Source organism: Haliaeetus leucocephalus, unplaced genomic scaffold (genome assembly GCF_000737465.1).
Source record: "Haliaeetus leucocephalus isolate CR32 unplaced genomic scaffold, Haliaeetus_leucocephalus-4.0 Scaffold871, whole genome shotgun sequence".
Lineage (NCBI taxonomy): Eukaryota > Metazoa > Chordata > Aves > Accipitriformes > Accipitridae > Haliaeetus > Haliaeetus leucocephalus.
In genome coordinates, this window is record NW_010973307.1 from 813,207 (window position 1) to 833,696 (window position 20,490).

General features: G+C 38.6%; 1 protein-coding gene and 1 long non-coding RNA gene across 2 annotated transcripts in view; one reads left to right on the forward strand and one right to left on the reverse strand.

Annotated features, from left to right (window-relative positions):
• Positions 1-5,566: 5,566 nt before the first annotated feature.
• The window catches only part of LOC104841436, an 87,854-nt gene continuing 72,930 nt past the window's right edge, over positions 5,567-20,490 (forward strand). Inside the window, exon 1 of the long non-coding RNA XR_775359.1 lies at positions 5,567-5,879. This is a non-coding gene — a long non-coding RNA (uncharacterized LOC104841436). The remainder of the gene's footprint in view (positions 5,880-20,490) is intronic.
• The window catches only part of CRISP2 (cysteine-rich secretory protein 2), a 47,259-nt gene continuing 34,627 nt past the window's right edge, over positions 7,859-20,490 (reverse strand). The window contains exon 7 of the mRNA XM_010583108.1: positions 7,859-7,986. Within this exon, the coding sequence (XP_010581410.1) occupies positions 7,859-7,986 (128 nt within the window). The remainder of the gene's footprint in view (positions 7,987-20,490) is intronic.

A 20,490-nucleotide genomic window follows, 5' to 3' on the forward strand; every position in this document is an offset into this window, starting at 1 on the left:
GTGGGCTCTTTGGTTTCCTCTGATATTGCAGACTGTCTGTTTTCCTGAATATGTTAATATCTCTTCTTTTGGGCCCTAATTTCAACGTGTTTAAGGACAAATAACTAGAGCTGTAAACAGAATTTCTAATAAATTCTCATCAACGTCATGTAAGATAGCATTAGCTCTTTCTGGAAATGCGTGCTACATCCTAAGGTTCATATTTGATTACAACTTCACTTTTATTGTTAACAATCATCCTGCAATTAATATATCTGGGTTTTCCCTTGTAGAGTTTGTTCATGTTGACTGCCTCCCACATTATCCCAGAAAACTGAGTAGATGTTAAGCATCTGGTCTAAACTAATCATCCTGACTCCCTTTATGGCCTGAGGCTTTTCCAGGCCTATGCTTCATCCTACTAGTTTTGGACTATTTTCTCCTGCTCCCCATTGACAACAAAAAAGATCCAGACTGCGCTGCTTAGAACTGGACAAATAACTTATCGTCATCTAAAGAAGGCACATTACCCACCCATATCTGCCTCCTACTCAATGACTCAGAAAGAACAATGGAACAATTGGAAGTTTTCTTTTTATTTAGAACAAGAGAAGACTAAGACGACGTATAATAACACACTTCAAATGTCTTTAAGGTTTCTGTGATAATACATTTCTTGTATTACTAAAAGGGAGAAAGGGGAGTTACTAGCTTTTAATTCCATGTGGCATCTGCAGAAATGAACGTCTACATTGTAGATGTCTACATTTATCTCAGTTAACTGGTGCTCACTCTATTAGAGATAAGGGAAATAGATACTTAAGGAGTGTGATTAAACATATCCTAATACAGATATCTGAAGTAGGTAAAAATTACTTGCTTCTCTCTCACTCTTTCATTCTCTCTCTGCCTCTCTCTCAAATATCAAAAGGACTAACTCTGCAGGCCTTTAAAGTTAGGTGAGATGAATCGCACCTGAAACTCTCATAGACTTTAGTTTAGCCGTATAGCAGATTATTAATTTGAGGAAATATAATTTCTGTTTCAGGAATGAGGAATTGAAGCAAAGCATCCTCTGCAGTCTGAGGATCAGGCCCTGACTTACTCCAGGATCCTTTCCAGGGGAGACTGAAGAAATTTGGGACCAGAACTCATGTCTGTTGTGGTCCAGCACCAGTGCCTTAACTGCAGACATTGCCTGGGTGAGATGAGGGTGATATGAAGAGATGTCAAAACATCCATCTGTCTTTTGAGAAGTCTTCTTTGGGACTCCAGGACACCTGAGCAGATTACTCTTATGTTTTCAATGTCAGGTATCATTCTTAAAATAGTAAGGACACTTATCAGAAAATTCACTGTGAATGGTAGTGAGAAGTTTGGGTGTATGTTTTGGCAAATGAAACATGTCCTACTTTTGGGTCACTGAAAGGTGTCAGTCACCAGACCCACTCATTCCATTGTCTCCAATGGGCTTTGGATAAAGGTTTTTAGGCATGGCTACTCCTAGCACATCCTGAAGAAAATCACACAATCCTGGGCCTGCTCTTTATAACTAAAGGCAAATATGTAATAAAAATAAATAGGTATCTTAAACAAGGGCTGCTTTAATTTCTCCTAGAAACAGGGCTAGCTGAGACAACAGTGTACTAGATAGCACCACTTCTGCATGGAAACGATCCACTCAGTATATATACCCGAGGAAGGAGAGAGGGTAAAGTGTCCTCTGGGTACATAAAATGGTAAATAAAACTCTTTAACCTGCAACAGTAGTTCTCCAGACAGTTACAAAACCACAGAATTCCAGGAAAGCCTGCCAGATAGCCACCAAGTCACAACAATAGTGCCTGCTTTGGAAAAAATAGCAGGGAGTAGACTCAAAACCTGATTTTGATTTGGAAAGGCTTGCGAGTAAAACATGTCCAGATTTACCAAACTGTCAGACATGAGGTGTTTGCCTCATTTCCTGCCATTGTCTCAAATACCCAGATTTTGCCTTGAACCAAGAGGAGGACGCTGTCCTTACACTTCCAGAGGAGTTAGAGCATGTGCAAACTAGGTGCTCCCAGATTTTCATCTAGATCTTGCCAGATGTTAGCTGACTCCCTCTGACAGATGCTGATGTTACAACCAATTAGTAGGCTCTTCTACATACTGGAACTATTTATGGCTAGAGTGTTGCATCATTAGACCTTCATCGCCTTCTGGTTCAAGGTGGTGAAAACAGAACTTGACTTTGAGTTAGTCTGCCTGTAGATGAGAAGTCTGTATTTATATACCAGCAGAGCATTCTGTCAACTCCTTCCTAGCTGGATACACAGCTTTTAGTAGCAAAAAAGCATTTCCAATGTTAAAAAAGAATCTCTGATGAAGGACATTGCCCTGGTTTCAGCTGGGATAGAGTTAATTTTCTTTCTAGTAGCTGGCATAGTGCTGTGGTTTGGGTTCAGGATGAGAAGAATGTTGATAACACACCAATGTTTTCAGTTGTTGCTAAGTAGTTTTTAGACTAAGTCCAGGATTTTTCAGCTTCTGATGCCCAGCCAGCAAAAAGGCTGGAGGGGCACAAGAAGTTGGGAGGGGACACAGCCAGGGCAGCTGACCCAAACTGGCCAATGGAGTATTCCATACCATGGGACATCATGCCCAGTATATAAACTGGGGGGAGTGAAGCTGGGAGGGATCACTGCTCAGGAACTAACTGGGCATCGATCAGCAAGTGGTGAGCAATTGCATTGTCCATCACTTGTTTTGTATATTCCAATCCTTTTATTATTATTCTTGTCATGGTATTATTGCTATTACTATCATTATTAGTTTCTTCCTTTCTGTTCTATTAAACTGTTCTTATCTCAACCCACGAGTTTTACCTTTTTCCTTCCAATTCTCTCCCCCATCCCACTGGGTGGGGGGGAGTGAGTGAGCGGCTGCGTGGTGCTGAGTTGCCAGCCGGAGTTAAACCCCGACAGACATGTTTTGCTGCTGTAAGCTTCTGTGCAGTGGAACTTCTGCCAGCACAGAAATGCTGGAAGGTGACAATTCTTCACACCTCTGAGCTAACAAAAATATTCCCATAAATTATTCTAACATTCGGACTGTGCTTGAACAGTGTCGTATTTTGTAATCCTCATCAGGCTGAGGAAATATGTATGGAATCAAGCATAGGAGTGAAAAAAATGTCAAGGGGGCTTGCCTGTAAGCCACAAATTGGAGATGAATGCTGCAAAGGACATCTACAACTTGGGGTTAAACTGAATGATTAAACTGTTCCATGTGATAGATTTGCAGGATATTAAAAGTTCATGCAAAAGCTCTGTTGTCTTTCAGATTTATTCCTTTTAATCAAACACAGTTTTGCATTACTAATGCATTACCCTCTGTACAATAAAATAAGAAGGAAAAAAGCAGTCACTTGTGGTAACCAATATGTTGAGAAACATCTCCTGACATAAGAAATAGTGACACCTGCACAGGAACCACTCCTAAAACCAGAGCACTAACTTAGGAGTCTACTTAAAAAAAAAAAAAGATTACATTTTTATGTTTTCTGATACATTGTTGGGTGAGGGAGGAAAGTCTCCTCCATCATACGGCCAGAGTTGCACAGCCACATCTGCAGAAGAGGTGAATCCATTCTTGCTTTGAAATTACTGGGTTTGTGTAATTTCTGTGCTTCAGAAGCAGTAGTGGTTAGAAACTCCACCTTACTCCTCAGTGTTTCAGCTGTGTGCAAAAATCACAAGGGCTACATTTCAACTTTTGCCAAAATAAACAGCATTTGACCCTGCAGACATAACTTTGTGGGAAACTGGAGTTATCATATGTGCCTGCACAAAGAATGCTGTGTATCAGTAAATAAAAATAACATGGTTTAACATATACTTCCTTTGTTTTCTTCAGTATAGGCTTCTGGAATATGTTTACATTGGGAAGGACTTTTTGGAAAAGATAGATCAATGGTTATGCATGCCCTAAAATAAAAATTGCTGTTTTAAAGTCAATGAATAAAATAAAAAAATCTTGTGTTTCATTCAAAATTTGTCAACAAAACAAATAAAAGCCTTAATTTGATTTTAATTTGGCAGCTTGGGTTTTCCTCCTTTACTTCCATCACTTTATGCAGAAGTGGGAGAAGAGAAGAAAGCAGAAAAGTGTTAATGATGCAAAACAGAAAGATAAAAATGTCATTTGATTTTAAATGATCATTGCCGTTACTGTGGAAAAAACCAAAAATCTGACGATAAGCATTTTAAAGAGTCATTTTCAGTTACACGTGTTGAGCATTGGGTTGCCCATCAGTAACAGAATGATTAGTCAAGACAGGCCATTTCCTTAATGTGTGAGACAGTATTTCCACGCCAACCTGTTACCTCAACTTTTCCTAAAAATTGCCTTTCTTCAAGACTTGTTATTGATGCGGGGTGTCAGAATACCTTTGTTAGTCCTAGGGAACAGCCCCATGGTTGCATTGCACCGCCCCAAAACCAGACGACTGAGCCCACGACCAGCCCGTGAACCTTCAGACATCACCGACACGTCAGCGCCGGAGGGAGTCTCATTTCCTCACCGGTATCTCCTGGTGCCCCCCTGTCCCCTTGACGTGTGGTTAAACTGAGATATAATTATAAAGGAGGTGTGGCTACCAAATGTGTTGTTATAATTAACAGGTCTTAGCGCTTCATAGGCTCTTTCTCGGCGTTCAATAATTAATCTTGCTTGCCCTGACTATGTCAGTTTATCTCTGCGTTGCAGTCAGTGAGACTGAAGCACGGAGGTTAAATGTCTTGCTTGCAGCTCGGAGTGGAGACAGTAGCTGTCAAGTAGCTTCTTAATGAGAAAGTCTGTCTCCTGTTTTTCACAGTTTAACTGTAGCCCTTACACTTAGAGGAATCCAATTTTTGGCAGCCTGTCCTAGAAGAGCCGGGAGCAGCCCAGGGGTGGGGAACATCCTCATCCTCTCCCTGCTCTGATGGCCTTTTGCTGCTTGGTCTTGCTCAAGCCTCTTGCTACAGTTTTGTTTCTTGGGCATTAATTGGGTATTCTGACAACACAAATTTCTAATGGCGTATCAAGATTTCCAACCCTTGCTTTCTATTTAGTATAAAGTCTTAGCTTTAGCTGCTTAACCTGTTGCTATTGCAGGTGTGATATGTTAAGGAGAAGAGTAAGGCAAGATTTATGGAAGAGCTGATGGAGAAAAACAGGGAAGATTTAGGCCCACGACTCTGAACAAGACTTTGTGATACTGAAAGTGAAAGACATTCCCTTTTGCTTAGCCCAAAGGCTGATTCTCAGACAGCCAAATTAGATGACGTGACTACACAGTTGGTGCATTTTAAATATAAAAAATGTTCTTTCTTCAGAAGCAGTAAAAGACTCTTAAAGTTACTTCATAACATTTGTTCAAAACTCTGTGTTTAAAGTCCTTGCATGTAAGTTAACTGCTGAAGAGCTCTTACATCATTCTCCACAGATAAGACTTAGACTTGTACCGTAGTAGTTGCTCTTATCATCTCTCGGCATATGTGCTTCTTGTGAGTATGTCTGGAACCAGGATAGAAATTGGAAGAAATTCTTGGTGTTACTAGCTTCTTGCCTTAACTACACCTAAAAAGTTGCACTATTCTGTAGATGTAACTTCAGCACATACGAAAAGGCACTTGCTAGTACCACAAAGGAAACCACTCTCAGTATAAAAAACAAATTTGTGAAAATACAGCCAGAGAATGGAGAAAAATGTTGTTTGTCATGCTGGATCTCAGTGAATGTCATGTTGCTTTTACTTCGCCTGTATATGGGAAACTCATATCCAGAAGCATCTCAGCCTTCCCACGGATATGAACAACGAAGTGGAGTGACCCAAGCTCTCCTTGAAGTCTGTACTGAGAAACAGGATCATCCAGGTAGGATTTCATCTCACCTGCTATTTCTCCTATTCCACATCAATAGGGAAGCAGAATCTTTTGAAACCTCCTATGAAAATAGGAAGGTTAATGCCTGGATACCCTGCAGCAGCCCAGCAGGATGCATGATGCTCCAGGGTGGCACTTTGTGATGCAGAAGATCTCTTCCAGCTCCTGCTGCTGCCATGCTCAAATATCATAGCTGGATATCCAGAGCACAAAAGCTGGCTTTTTGGGGAGGGAGCTCTCTCCGAAATCTCTGATAGTAAAGTCATTCCCCCTTAAATATTCATTGGCCCAGAGAGAGAGGGAGGAAAGAGAAAGTGTGTGCGTGGAAGGAGTTTTAACACCCATCTCCTTGGTTGTAAGCAGAAATTAAATCTTGGAAAATATTACAGAAAACACCTGAGAGTTTTGCCAAAATTATGTATCCTCCTGTAAGAGAGCTGGGGTTTTATAGAATAGTGTTTTCCGAGGAAAACATAGATTTCTCAGGAAATTTTCACCCAGCTTTGGTTTGAATTAAACGTTCTACAAATATTGCTGTGGTTGTAGGAGCCTTGAATGGTGGCACACAGTCATGATGTTGAAACTGAGCTTCAGGCAGGTAGAAAATCAAGGCTACCTGAATTAGTCACTGATATCCTGGAAACCACAAATTGCCTTAATTTGATGGTATAAATTGCTCTAATATGATAGTAATTTGGCTAACAGAGACAGGATGAAACAATGGAGGGGAAGAAACCTCTACGAAGCTGTTTCTCTGTGTAGTGATTATTTATTCACCCAGTGTTAGCTGGATGCTGTGCAAGGAAGTGTTAAAATCAGGCCAGGGTAGGCCCAGAATTTTAATTTCCAGTAAAAGGAGAAGCTCTTTATACAGGCAGCAAAACAAAAAACCGATGCAGCTGAAAGTCTGGGTATGGTTCACCCTCTTGTGTTTTTAACCAGAATTGCAGTCCTATGGAGAAAATGATTTTTTACTGGTCTAAAATAGGAAGGGAAGGTGGTAAGTGGGATCAGTCCTGCTCAGGGCTGGTATATGTGACTCAAGACCTATGGGAGACCAGCACCCACCTTGAGGAGCACCTGGGGGTCCGGTGGGACATGCTACTGCATTCTGCATGGCACTAGGATATTTTTATTTCTTTTTTGTAGCAGCATTTTTTTCTACATGTTGCAATATGAATTCCAAGCAAGTGTGGGACTTACTCATAAAGAGGATGGGAAGGGATATATATACCTCTTCCTTTGTATGAATGCTTTTAAAAAGCTTTGTATTTCTCAACCGTTGGTGCCATATGACAAAAATTATCATTTATCACCAGCATACACAGATGTATCAGAAGCTTTGTCTTTAGGCCACAGAGTAAAATTGGCAGATTCAACGTATGCCTCTTATTTTGGCCATACAAAAAAATGCATCACTTTTTGCTTGTCTTTCTTTTCCTGTCTCATCCCCACTCACATGCAGTATCAGAGAGCCTTGAAATATCCATAAGGAATTTTCCAAATGAAAAAATTGAATTATAAGTAACTTCAATGAAAAGCTCTGTTTGTGAACTGGTGGTAAATCATGTATTTATTTAGCAGGAATACATTCCATTGATAATCAAAGAAAAGGTAACAGAAGAAAGTTAAGTGGCATTTAATATATTTTGTAAAAAAAAAAAGAATTGTTTTAAAAGTGTGTTTCCCATTAAAAAGAAATGAATCAGTAGAAGATCCACTGCAAGGAAAACCACAAAGTAACACCTTAGTAGCTTAAGGATGATTTCTACAAAGTCTAAAATAACATCAGAGGTTATTTTGAGCTACCAGACTTATTTAAGACTGAAGTAATAGTGAGATTTCAGAAAAGGATGTTACCTATAGGTCAATCCGAGCCGATGCACTGAGAGTGAATACACTTCACAGTGAGTTCTACTCTTTCCTAATAATTAAGTCTCACAGCAGCTATAATGACATCCGCCAGGACATTATATGATTTTAGTGGTGCATCTACAGGTAGCAGGACACTTCTCCTTCACAAATGAATTGTTACAGCTAAACAACGTTTTCAGATTTCTGCAGTTTCCAAAGACGTCTTGATACTTGCAAGGATTGGCTAAATACAAGAGATGGAAATAAAACCAAGAAATATTGATTGAAAACCAAGTCCTGCTCTGATATTTCTGCATTTTCCAAAAATTCCAAATGTTCATGTCTGTATAGCCTTTGTACATTCACTCTGCTGTTAAAATTGCGTGAATATTACAGAAAAGGGAATGCAGGCAGAAAGGTGGTATCTTATAGTTCCCATCTATTTGTATGCTTTGACTTGCTCCACATGGAAGTCTGCAGAACCCAGGAGCCCATGCAGATCTTCACGTACATATAGATATGTGAAGCCTGACAATCTGTTCGTGCCCTTAGAGCCGTACATCAAGACATTTTGTCTTGAGCTTTCCAGAAGAGGGCAGCGGAAGATTGACGGTGTGATAACGCACCGATTGCTCAAGGGCAACACAATTTATCCGCTGTCGCAGGATGGTTGAGGTTGGAAGGGACCACTGGAGGTCATCTGGTCCAACCGCCCTGCTCAAGGGTGTGCCTGTTTTGCTGGGATATTTAACGACTGTTATTTCTGGGGGTAGATGAAAGAGGCAGTTCTAGGATCTTTTGTCCAAATTAGCAAGAAGTAACTATGCAAAAGTAAAATGCTACAAAGGAGCAAATTATCTGAGGTAATGCAATGGTTGTTGTAAGGAGGAAAATACATTCACTTACTGCAAAGTCCTCTGTCACAGTGGCCAGGACAGTCTGCACATTTTGGTCCACTTTTGTAAGGTGTAGCTATTTGCATTGCATTATTTCCTCTGAAATTTGAAAGAAACACAACACAAAACAAGATCAAAGTGCAACTCTGAGCCATTAACAAGAGTGTATGTTATTTATCACACTTAAAGGCATCCAGAAGTTTTTGGATAAAATTATTTTCATAGCCACTCATGTTTTAGTTTCAGATATTCATAGAATACAAGAACTTTGATTTTAAATAAGAGGGACACTAAGGTTTAGAGAAAGAAAATTAATTGATTATTTGCATTTATATAGCTTTATCAGTTAAAAAAACCCCAACCCTATGTGCTTCCTAGGTCTGCTTTTCTAATGGCTTTCAAGTGATTGTGGCTTATAAGGAAATAACCTCAGCAGATGCCTTCTGACATGCAGCTGTTTCAGATATGCAATTTACATCTGTGAATATTTATTTGCCATTGGCTTTCACTTTGCATCTAACTTTCTTTTTTGTGGTCAAAGTTATAGGATGATTTGTGCACGATGCCTGATTCTGACAGAGATAGGCCTTTCTTTGTTCACATGCTAAAATTTGCCTCATATCTGTTTCAATGTGAAATAAAAGAAATATTACTGTTTAACCTGATGTTAAACCCATAATTCACACCCGCATTTTTAAAATTATAAATAGTTAAAATAATAAACTGTAATCATTTTATCCTACATATGACCAATAGACTGCAGGAGGTTTTGAAAACATATCCATAATTATTGCATCTTAAATGACTAAAAAGGTAGTACGTACGCAGGACAGTATTGGCAAACATAAAAGTAGTTGAACTGGTTCTTATTACAGTAGGCAACTGCACATCCAATCTGGTAACTGTTGTACCAGATTAGCTGTAGAATAAAAAATAAACACATTATTTCAGAGTCATATTTTACTGAATTCTCATCAAAGAGATCACAAAATAACAGAACTAGAACATAATTTTTTTTTCATTTTGTCTATTTAGCTTTTAAATTCACAGTTTAGCTGACAAAAATAATAAATAGAAAAATGAATTAAACATGTACACCAGTTTCAAAATGGTTTTGAACATTTTGTGGCAGGACACGAAAGTTTAAATTCAGATATTTTAATCACAGATATTTTGCTTTGATAATTCTTAATTAGATATTTCAATCCCTATATAGAAAATATTTATTTCTAAATTAAAGGTATTGAATTTTTTTTTCTACAGAATGATATTTCTCTTCTGGACAGCTCTTCCAAAATACTGATTCCATTGCCTCAGAATTAGATGAAAAAGTTTTGATTTATCGTTCATCTTTGGATCAGAGTGTGAATGATAGATAATGGTTTGATGACAATGATAATTTTTTTTTCTGACGTTAAATATCTCCTGACTCCCTGAAGTGTACTCCTGTAATTCTAGTGTGTCACTGCAGTTTGTTTCAATTCTTCATACCTGAGTATAGTTCTCGATATTGGCATTTTTCGCGGTTGCTCCAAATCCATACTTGAAATTGGAGGACTGACTGTACCAGACTTTAATTGCTTCAGCCCATGTTTTTGGGTAAGATGATAGTAATACATTCTCACCACAGGTGACACCTGAAATAGAAATAAGTCTATTTTATTACTTAGGAGAGAAGCAAGCTGTAGGGTGGGAGGTAAGACAGAGGGGTTGTAGCTACATCCTAAAAAAATCTCTACGATGCCAACCTATTTGCACTGTGATTTTAAGAAGTGGACAGTACTTCTGATCTTATGAAAACTGCAGGAAATGTTACTCTGATTTTGATGAGCTTTCAGTCACCGATACTTATATGACCACAAAATGTTACACAAAAATGTCTGTACTTAGTCATACCAACGGTTTCCTGCAGGAGCCAAAAGCAGACACTTCAAGAAAGGTACAAATATAGGGCAAGTTCACAGCATCCCTCTCTCTCACGTTCCAAAGATGATGTTTTTGTGTTTAATAATCCTAAAAAGATACTCTACAACAGATTAAAAGTTATCCTTATTTCTAGTTCATATGCACAGGGATCATCTGCAAATTGTCATTAACCCATCAGCTTAGGCTCCATATTTGTCACGTACCGTTAACGATCCTCTGATCTCTTGGACTGATTTTCATCCCACACTTATTTGCCCATTTCTGAGCATTTTTGGCAGCTTCCTCACTCCACACCTGAAAAACACAAAGGAAGAAATATCCAGGTAACAGATATGTTAGTGCAGTCCATGAGAAGAAAAAAAATGGGAGCAATTTGGACGTTGTGCACTGAATGCTCCCATGGTCCTCAACAGAAAGCAGAGGAGTCATGGCAGTTTACACTACTGGGGCATGGGCACCACATTTCTTCAGCTCTTAAAGGTTGCAGAGCAGGTTATTCTGCACAGTATCACACTGTCCTGATCTCCAGACGGCCCTGATGAATAGGAATTTTATAACATGCTGTTACTTTCTTTTGGCTTTGTGAGTTAACATTGCAGGGTGCAGTGGACTAAACGGTATAAAACTCATTTTGAGCCATTACTGCATTTTGTACCTTATCCCCAGTTTAAATACTTTCCCTGGAAAGGCTGGCAGTTGCTGTCTATTGCAATGAGCAGACATAAGGCAAGAACTTGTGATCCACTGTGCAGGCTACGTTAACATACGTTTGACAGCAATAAATAGATGTGGTTGTGGCAAGCCTGTGTTTGTAGCTCCTGTAGGCAAATAACCTGAGACATGGAACATTTCCGATGTTGCTTAACTGAGTTTTTTGCTAAGTAGAGAAGCTAAGGTATGTTGGTTAGAAGAGAGATTTTGAATAGTGCTTGTGGCCCGTCCTGAGACCTTTGCAATGATTTTACAAGTGCTTGCAGCATCGAGGTGTGCAAAATTAACCATGAAGCCTGCAGAAACTAAGAGAGAAAATTCTGATTTCTTCATCTCAATCCCAGAGCACCTTTCCTGCCCTGTCTCTTCGCTAAGTGTGGGCTGTTTAGAAGGCTACCATCTTCTGCGAATGACGTAGAAAGCAGGGTAGTTGCAGTGCATAGCTTACCATCTTCAGCATGTTCCTGGCTGTGGGAACCACAGATCTCCGTATTTCATTGTGTTGCTCAAGGATCTGTTTTTGGTTTTGAAACTTAAAATGAGAAAAGGAGGAAACTCCCATTTTTTCATAGTGAAAATCCTGGAAAACAATAACAATGAAGGTTCCAGTTATCAGAATTTTAATAAGCAAGATAAATTATGAGCTGCTTGTTAAAGTAAAGCTTCTTGGTTATTCCCAACTTTCCTTTCTTGGTTGTTCTATCCTTACAATTTTTTTTTCTTCCTTCCTTGATTTGAACTGCACTTTTTATTAGGAGATATGGCCCTAAATGAAATTTGTAGATAGGAATTCTACCTTCAGATGCCTCCACATCAAACACCGAGAAAGCTTAGCTCTGGATCAAAATCTGAAGACTGGCTTTGATCTCTTGTGTGCACTATAAAAGTCCCTAGCTCTTGTTATTTGTAAGCTTTGGAAGTGTGTGTAGCTGGATCAGAATTTAGGACTGTTTGCAGACCATCTTCTGAAATACCTAAGGTCAAGAAAGCAATGCATGATTTAGATTGTCTCTTATATAGTGACATCAGGTCATGAATCCTTGCAAAGAAAAAGAGTTACAAAGCTTACATTGGAGTTTTCAGACTCAAACATCCCTCAGGAAAGGATTCTTTCCACTTTATGTCTAAAAATGGACATCTCAGTCTAAGCTAGACAGCTGCATTCTCCTTGTCATTACTGGAGAGGGCAGAGGTAGCTCATCCCACAAAATCTGAATGCCTTTTTAGGACTGGAAGAACCATTCTTTACAGGTACATCTTTCTCCTTCCTCTGTAAAGAGAGGCTGGCAGGGATCTAGACAACTAATACTTTGATGCTTAAGTCAGTGAGATGAGTTCCACTGTTGGTGTCATGGTCTCTTTTCTAGGCACTGATTAATCTTATTTTATTTTAGATATCTATACCATAGATATAAATATCTAAAAGTCATCTCAGTTTGCCTTTATGGTCAATGAGAAAAGCATAAAATGAGAGAGACTGAATTCTGAAATGTCCAAGTAATATGAATGAATCCCAGTCCTTTGCCTTCAGAGCTCAATTCTAGGCTTTAAAGGCTGTACTCAGTGGCTTAAAATAGCACTTAATGCCATTTTAAATGCCCAGGGAGCACTACCTAGCCTCAGACTGCTGCTCCAGAAAGGTATAGCTGTCTGTACAGCCACCCATGAAAGGCTCAGATACGCTGAAGAGTCCCACGCTGCACTAAGACACTTCTCTTTGGGCAACTGAACCTACCCCAAGAGGTGCCGTACATCTTGTTTATCTTAAGACATTTACAGTGGTAGAAATAACATCTCAGCCAGTTATTTTAGGCTGCTGCTATACTCAGGTAAAGGAAACAAGCAACTTAGGACATAGTTCACCTGAGGTTTATTGAAGAAAGAGGTGACTGGCATCCCTGAAGTACTTATTTCTTTTTATTCATTAAGATAAATAGCTCACATTCAAGTGCCTATGTTGGAAGTATCTACATTTTATAGGATTAATCCTCTCTAAGGAGAAGTGAAGATTAGATTTCTGATACTTAGATAAACTATGTTAGAATAGCTTCAGTTCATATTTTCGGGGGAAAATGTATTTTTAAAATTATTCTTGTGAAGAGAAGAATAATTTGATAGGCAGAAGAAATATTTTAATACAAAAATCTGAAAAAAATGAGACTTCATCTTTATTGTCTTATGTTAACCTTTTAACAATAATTTCAACCCTGAATTGTAAAGCTCTAGAGATCACTATACCAGACTATACCACGTCAGCTATCTACACAATGTGCCCAGATAGGACTCTTTTGAATAGATGAATGCTCCTACCTGTCCATCAGATTGGTGTAGCAAAGCAGCGAGGAAAATTATTGCAGTTAGTAGATCCATTTCTACAGAGGAAAAACAAAAAAAGCCAAAACCCGAAATCCATTAATCTCTGTTGCATAAAGTTTGGGGTGTAATGTGGTATGTAAACAAGACACAAACTGTTGCAAAGTCAAGCCTGTCACACAGAAGATTATTTTAGTTGATACCTAATACAGTTGAATGTGCTGAAACTGCGTAAATGAGTGCACGATGGTGCATGGGCACCGCTATCTCGTACAGAGAGAAGACCTCACTGTGCATCGAAGCAGGGACCATAAGTAGCATAAAGTTGTGTTTCTTGTAACAGATGGATCAACCCCCTTTTGTCTTCTTTATTCCAGATATCTTGAATTCGCAGCATTTCCTTCATCTTTGCCTCCTTGTATTAAAAAAAAGCCCATTAATTTGTTCAGTAGGGTCACATCAGTGTCCTGCTTAAGTAAGCATCTGTATTGGGAACTGGTATTGTGGAGTGGAGCACCGAGCCCATCAACAGTTGTCTCCATTCCTTTTCTGTGCCCTGTTTCATCATCAAATCAGCACCATAATGGCTCCAGTAAATAGTAAGGATCACCCTCAAGTTACATCTTACACCTAGACATAAACAAAACCTTCAAGAAATAATGTTAACTATTGTCCTCTGGCAGCTAAGATGCCCTATAGAAGCAAATACCACAGTATGCACACAGGCAGTCTGAAAACCACTCATATTCATGGGATATTTTTTCTACATGTCAGAAGAAGCAAAGTTATACATCTTTGTACTGTCGAGGATATACAGGAAATCATACCTTTAGCTGGTAAAGAGTAAGGATGTGGCAAAATCCCAAGGAAGACTAACTTTGAGCTCAACAGTTTATCTTAAAACAGACTGAAGCAAGCAAGGAAAATAGACATAATAAAAAATGTCGAACATAATAAACCTTAGAGCTGGCCTCTGAGAAAAAATCCACAGCGTGAGCAGTTGAGCAGTACAGGTCAGTGGTAGAGATCTAGGAGATCCTGCCTGACAGGGAAACTATTGGGATAATACCAGTTAAAACCGTAAATATACAATGAAAATATAAACAATCCACCAATCCATCTCTGCTAAGTGATTAAATAGACATGTTGATGTTAAGTGAGAAAAATGGGTTAAGAGCTTTTACTTCTGGCAGGAACTGAAGGACGGATTAACATTGCAAAGAATTAACAGCAAGTTACCAGGGTCCTGGACAAACAGCTTGCATTTCATTCTTCTTTCACTGAATAGAATGAATATTTCGTGTTCCTAGAGTGATGACTTGGAAGTGATGAAATTTATAGCATCATTCATATCCTGTCCATTATTTGACACCTGCAGTTGCCTCTAGATTTTTGATCTGATCTCCCTTTTATTTATGTTGGGTTTATGTTACTGTTGTCAGTGGATTTACTTGCTATCTAGTCCTGTGTGAGTGAGTCAGCCTACATCCATGGTGTCAGAAATTGGTGCTTATTATAGGGAAAATAATGATAACAATAAAAAGAAGTAATGATGGGTGTCCAGAAAGAGTGTTAGTTTTCTTCACAGATGCTTTAGTGTGACTCTTTCATTTATAAACAGTGCAGCAGCTCCGATACTTTCATCTTAGATGAGGAGCAAGTTCTATACATTGTGGTCTGCAACTGGGCACAAGCAGGTCCACTTATAACCCTCATTTGGGGCTAAATTTCCAACTAAAATTCAGCCCTGCGCAGAGGACCTGGGAAAGACCTGCCAGAACACTGGAAAATGTGTTTATCAAACACCTTTGTGTGTGAGACACTAGTTTGCAGTAGGAGTATTCCAACTCACATCACAGCTTATAATGTCATGGTAAAGGACTTGAAGTAGCAATGCTCTTGCCAGCATTTACCTTTGAGGTTGGGAGTGACTTCCTCCGAATTTAGCTGCTCGTAAGTATAAGTATAGCTAGAAACATTAATCATTTTTACAACACAGGACTTTCCACTAAGATTGGAGCTCAATCAACCAGAGAACATAAATGTACCATGTGACTTTTACACTCAGCTAAAATATCTTAGGGCTAATATCCACAGCAAGGCGTTCATGAACAAATATCAGGCATGAGTCCATATATCAGAAGGTGGCAATCAAGCCACTGTTGGAACAAGGTAAGTTCTTTATTTTTTAGATGCCCAGCTATGCAGAGTTTCAACTTACATCTAGGGAGATTAAACTAAAGAAAAAAAGTGAATTCTTTTTTCACTTGCATGGTAGCAATGCAAGACTAAGTTGTCTGAATTCAGACCAAAGGCTGTTGGGTTATTCTATGCAATGTGCTGTATTCTTTCATGAGCTCACAAGGTAATGACCTTGACGTATTGATTCTGAAACTGATAATAACAAAAAATGGTAGTACAGCATAGCCATGCAGAGGTATGAGTTTGAATCCAATGAGCTTCATAGTTACATTATGGTAGCATTGTACCGGGGCTAAGAAATCTTAAGTCTTTGGAGGTCTATTCAGCCTATGAAAACACCAGGAGAATGTGATCTGGTGACTATAATGCTCCTGGTACTAGATAGGTTGCAGCTAGATTGATCATTTATTTCAGTACTGTATTCCATTACATGACATAAATCAACAAGACATATCCTATCACACGAAAGACTTCATGTCATTCAGATATTCAGTCTTTAACTTGTTTTCCCATTGCTTGCATAAGGAAATCACTTGCATGAGGAAGAGGCAGGGATCTCACTCATATTAATGAAGAATAAATTCTTAAACTGAAGGGATATCTTTGGACACTGAGGAGTTATCTTGTCCTTACATGCAGAAACAAGGTCTTTCTGGGAGTCCCCAGAAAAGTGCTACAACTGGAAACATAAAACATTTCCAGCTCCAGAACTAAACTTGATTAAAATGCTACAGCACATCTTTGACTGTCAGACTGTACAATCAAATCTGTCCCTTGGAGTAAATGTATTTGGTATTACGTTCAAAGTCAAAAGACGACAGTTCCCAGATACAATTATCCATCCATGTCAATAGCATTCACTCCACTAAATCACTTCTATGCTTCTGAAAAGACAAATGCTAGCAATGCACTTTTAGGTAGCTCTGCTTGCAAACTGGAATTTCATGCAAATTTGATGGAACATAAAAAAATAAAATCTATGGCTAAAAAGCTAAAAACAAAGCTTTATTTGAAAAACACAGTCCAGGCTTTTCATGTTTAGTCCTGGTGCTTCACTCCTCAGCAAAACCTTTTTCCTGCCAGCTGATAAAGCTTTCAGGGCGTAGCAGGCTTGAAAGTTTGTAAGAGTGGGAATATTTGTCTTTACAGTTACTTTGATGTAAGTTTTTTCTACCTTTTCTTAGTTTACATATTCAACTTTCATTCTGTAAAAAAGTTTTCACCCTGCATTAAGAAAATGCAATCAGCTTACTTCATACTGTAAGATATGATAGACATTTTAATAGCATATATACCCGAAAGCTTGGACAGATAATTAACTTTTCTAGATGGCAAAATTCTGAGTTCAGGTGTACTGATATATCCCAATACTCAAATGAAATAAATTCAACATAAAAATAATTCAAGTGACATCAGAAAAGCATTTCCCATGATTGAGCACCCTCTGCAAAATGGATTAATTTATGTTCACATTTGAAGAATGAAGCAAGTGAGTCAGTGTTACCTTTTGATCTAAAGAAATATGGGAATTAGACTTCACTGAAGCCATTTTTCACCCACACAGGTGGAAGGAGTGCTTTCTAAGCAGAAGATAAAATTTATATTTAAATTCTTCCTCTGGGATTATTATAAGCAGATATTTTCTTCTAATTATCACAACTGGAACAACATAGGTATTAACTACATTACCTGTTGTAGCACAGTGCCCAGTCAATAATGGCCAAGTGACTGTATGGATAAAATCTGTAATAAGGAAATTAAATTTTGCATACATTACCTTTGTCCAGCCAGAATCCTTCTGTATTTTTACGAAGAGTGGCAGGAGTGAGAGGCTCTCCTCACTCTAGAGTTGTATATATATATATAGGTTCCCTTCTTGTCAATATTTATTGCTGATAAATTACATCAGCTTTGGGGCTGTACATTTTAGAAGAAAGAACTTTTCTTAAGGAACAGGTGACTGAAAATGAACCAATCCAACTGCATTGTTCTGGGTTTTTTTGCTTGTCTCCAGGGCAAGGCAAGAGAGAAGATAAAAGGCCTGTCCTTTTGCAGCACTTTGACTTTGCCAAAATACTTGTAGTCTGATCAGCAAGCTGCAGTGCTGATATTGTGCTCACAAAAATGAAAGCTCAAGTTTAGGGATGGTTGCTTTGCAATTGTCTTTTCTGGCTCTGGCAAAAGAATGGAATAAATATTATGAGGCAGAGACATAAGTCAGCAACTCATTTCATGTGAGCCATGCACAGAATGACCTGCACACTGGGCAACGCAGTGATATTTTCTTCCTAGCAGTTCCTGAACTTCCGTTTGCTAAATAAAATTTATATTGCATTAGCTCACTGAGGCCAAAAGGCTGTGGCACTACGCATTATTTTGCACACAACTCACTCCATGTGTTGCTCAAGGGTAACCTACTTGCAGAATGTCTACAGATGTCTACATCTTCCCCCTTTAGTCTGAAGAGACGTGTGGCATGTGTTTGCTTTTTTGCTCCAGTGCAGCATCGCTCAGCTCACCTTTCCTTCTTGCAGAATCTTTGCTTCCACTCATTTACAAGGTAATATTACGAAGTCAGCTTTGACAGGTCCTCAATGCTCAACTCTGCTCTATTTACACACAACCTCTCTTGCTTCCTTCCATGCTGCCTGTTGGCTTTCAGAAGGCATAAAACATCTGCACATCTACTCATTCTTTTTTTTGCAGTTCCCTTCTTCATCCTTGCCTTTGCTGTGATGCCTTGCACACTGAGCACCATTTTTGTCACGCTGGGTTGAGGTTGCTCTCCATAGTACAACTCAATATTGTTTCATTGCTTCCTGTTTTCTGCAGTATTTCTGCAGCTATATGCTGTTGTCAGCATTTTAATATCAGATTATAATTCCTTTCTGACACAGCTGCCTTTGTGCTTTATTTGTATTCCATTTGTTCTCTAAAGAAAGTCTGTCAGATATGCTACAATTCACGGTCTATGGGTAAAATAATTGGGAAAAAAACAAAGATTAATAAAACTGACATCCGGGATCATGGTACAAAGAGCAATTTAGCATATCAATTCCCACTTCCTCATGTGGATTAGCTGAAGGCGTGGAGTAATTTAATTTAAAAAAAATTCAAAAATTAATTCTACAGGGTTCTGCAAATGTATGTATTTTTTTAAAAGATAAATCTATGGAAAGTTCTTAAAAAAAAAAAAAAGAATCATCTTGAGAGATTTGACTATGGAAGTTCTTCTTTCAGCCCTTATATAAACCTGAATGACAAGAATCTGATTTAAGCTCAAGCAATGAAGGCAAAATTGACCTTCTTCAATTCTTCAGTTCCACTGAAGTTAATGACAGCTTAACTAGTGCCTTTGATTAAAATTCATGCTGTTCTGTGTGGTTCAGGCTTTACATAGATCTTTTCCTTAGCCATACAAAACACCTTGCAGACCTGATCCTTTTAGCTAACTTTGTTTTGCAAAAAGGAACATTATTAATTTCTTCCACGCAACTCAACCCACCTTCCACTCCAGATTAGTATTAGGGAAATAACCAACAGGGTAGTAATTCAGTTACTGTCAGATGGGGTAGATGCCAAAAAAAGCTAGCCCAGGCACAGTCAAGGCACATAAACGCAGAAGCTGTGAGTCTCTTTGAAGGCTACTGGACTACCATGGTTGAGATGATGGGTGTAGATAACTTGCAAATTGGAAATCCTGACTCCAGCACCATTATAATACCACACCGTTGTTTTTGGACTGGAGGAGGCGTGTGTTCAGCCAGCATGGAGAGCAGGTAGAGCAAATCCACCCTCCTCAGACAAACACACCATTCGATGTCTGCCCTCAGTCGTCGGAGAGCAGCTGAGAAAGACCCAAACTATCACCCACGAGCTAGGTTTGGAGACTTCTGCTCAATCCTGAGATTGTTTTGGTCTTGTCCTTCTGGTGAATGAGCTTTGTATGCTTATATACATAATCTAACGTGACTGACTTGTAAGTCTAAAACTACTGTGAATAAGTATTGTTCAAGTTATTTGCTCTCTGGCCTGTAGCAAGGAAATTCTCAACAAGTGAGGCTGTAGACTAAGCACACACATAACTGTGTCTGACAGTGGTTACCTGAGGCAGTGTTATTTCAATAACTACTCACGTCTGCCGCAGACGAATCATCTCATAAATAGGTTTAATAGTTAAATATATTTGTATATAGCCTACAAAATAGGAAGGAAGTATTTCTGAATTTCCTGATCTCTTGCTTTGAAGTGAAAAGGGAGATTTTTAACATTTTGTGGCTTGTAAACAGGAGTTCTTTATTCTTACATTCTTCCTTAGAGAAATCAGCACCCTAGAAACAGCACAGGAGAGGAAAACATAGAGAGTAGTATTTTTTTCTTTTTTTTTTTTTTCAAGGATAGAGGTCATCTTGACAATTAATAAAATAAGAGATAAAACCATCAGCATAATCATGTTAGCCACTCCCACTTTCTGCAAGGACTAGCCAGGTTAAATCCTTTAATTTCCCATACAATTTTCATTTGTTTGACAAAACATTTGTTCTAAAGTACTAATCTGATTTGTAGTTAGAAATAATATTTTTTAAAAGAATGATGGCTTCATAACTGAATTCAGAAACTTATAACAACCCTAGCATATTGTTACTTGAAAAAAAATATTGTTAATAAAAGACAAAAGGTTTTTTTTATGGTCAAATATG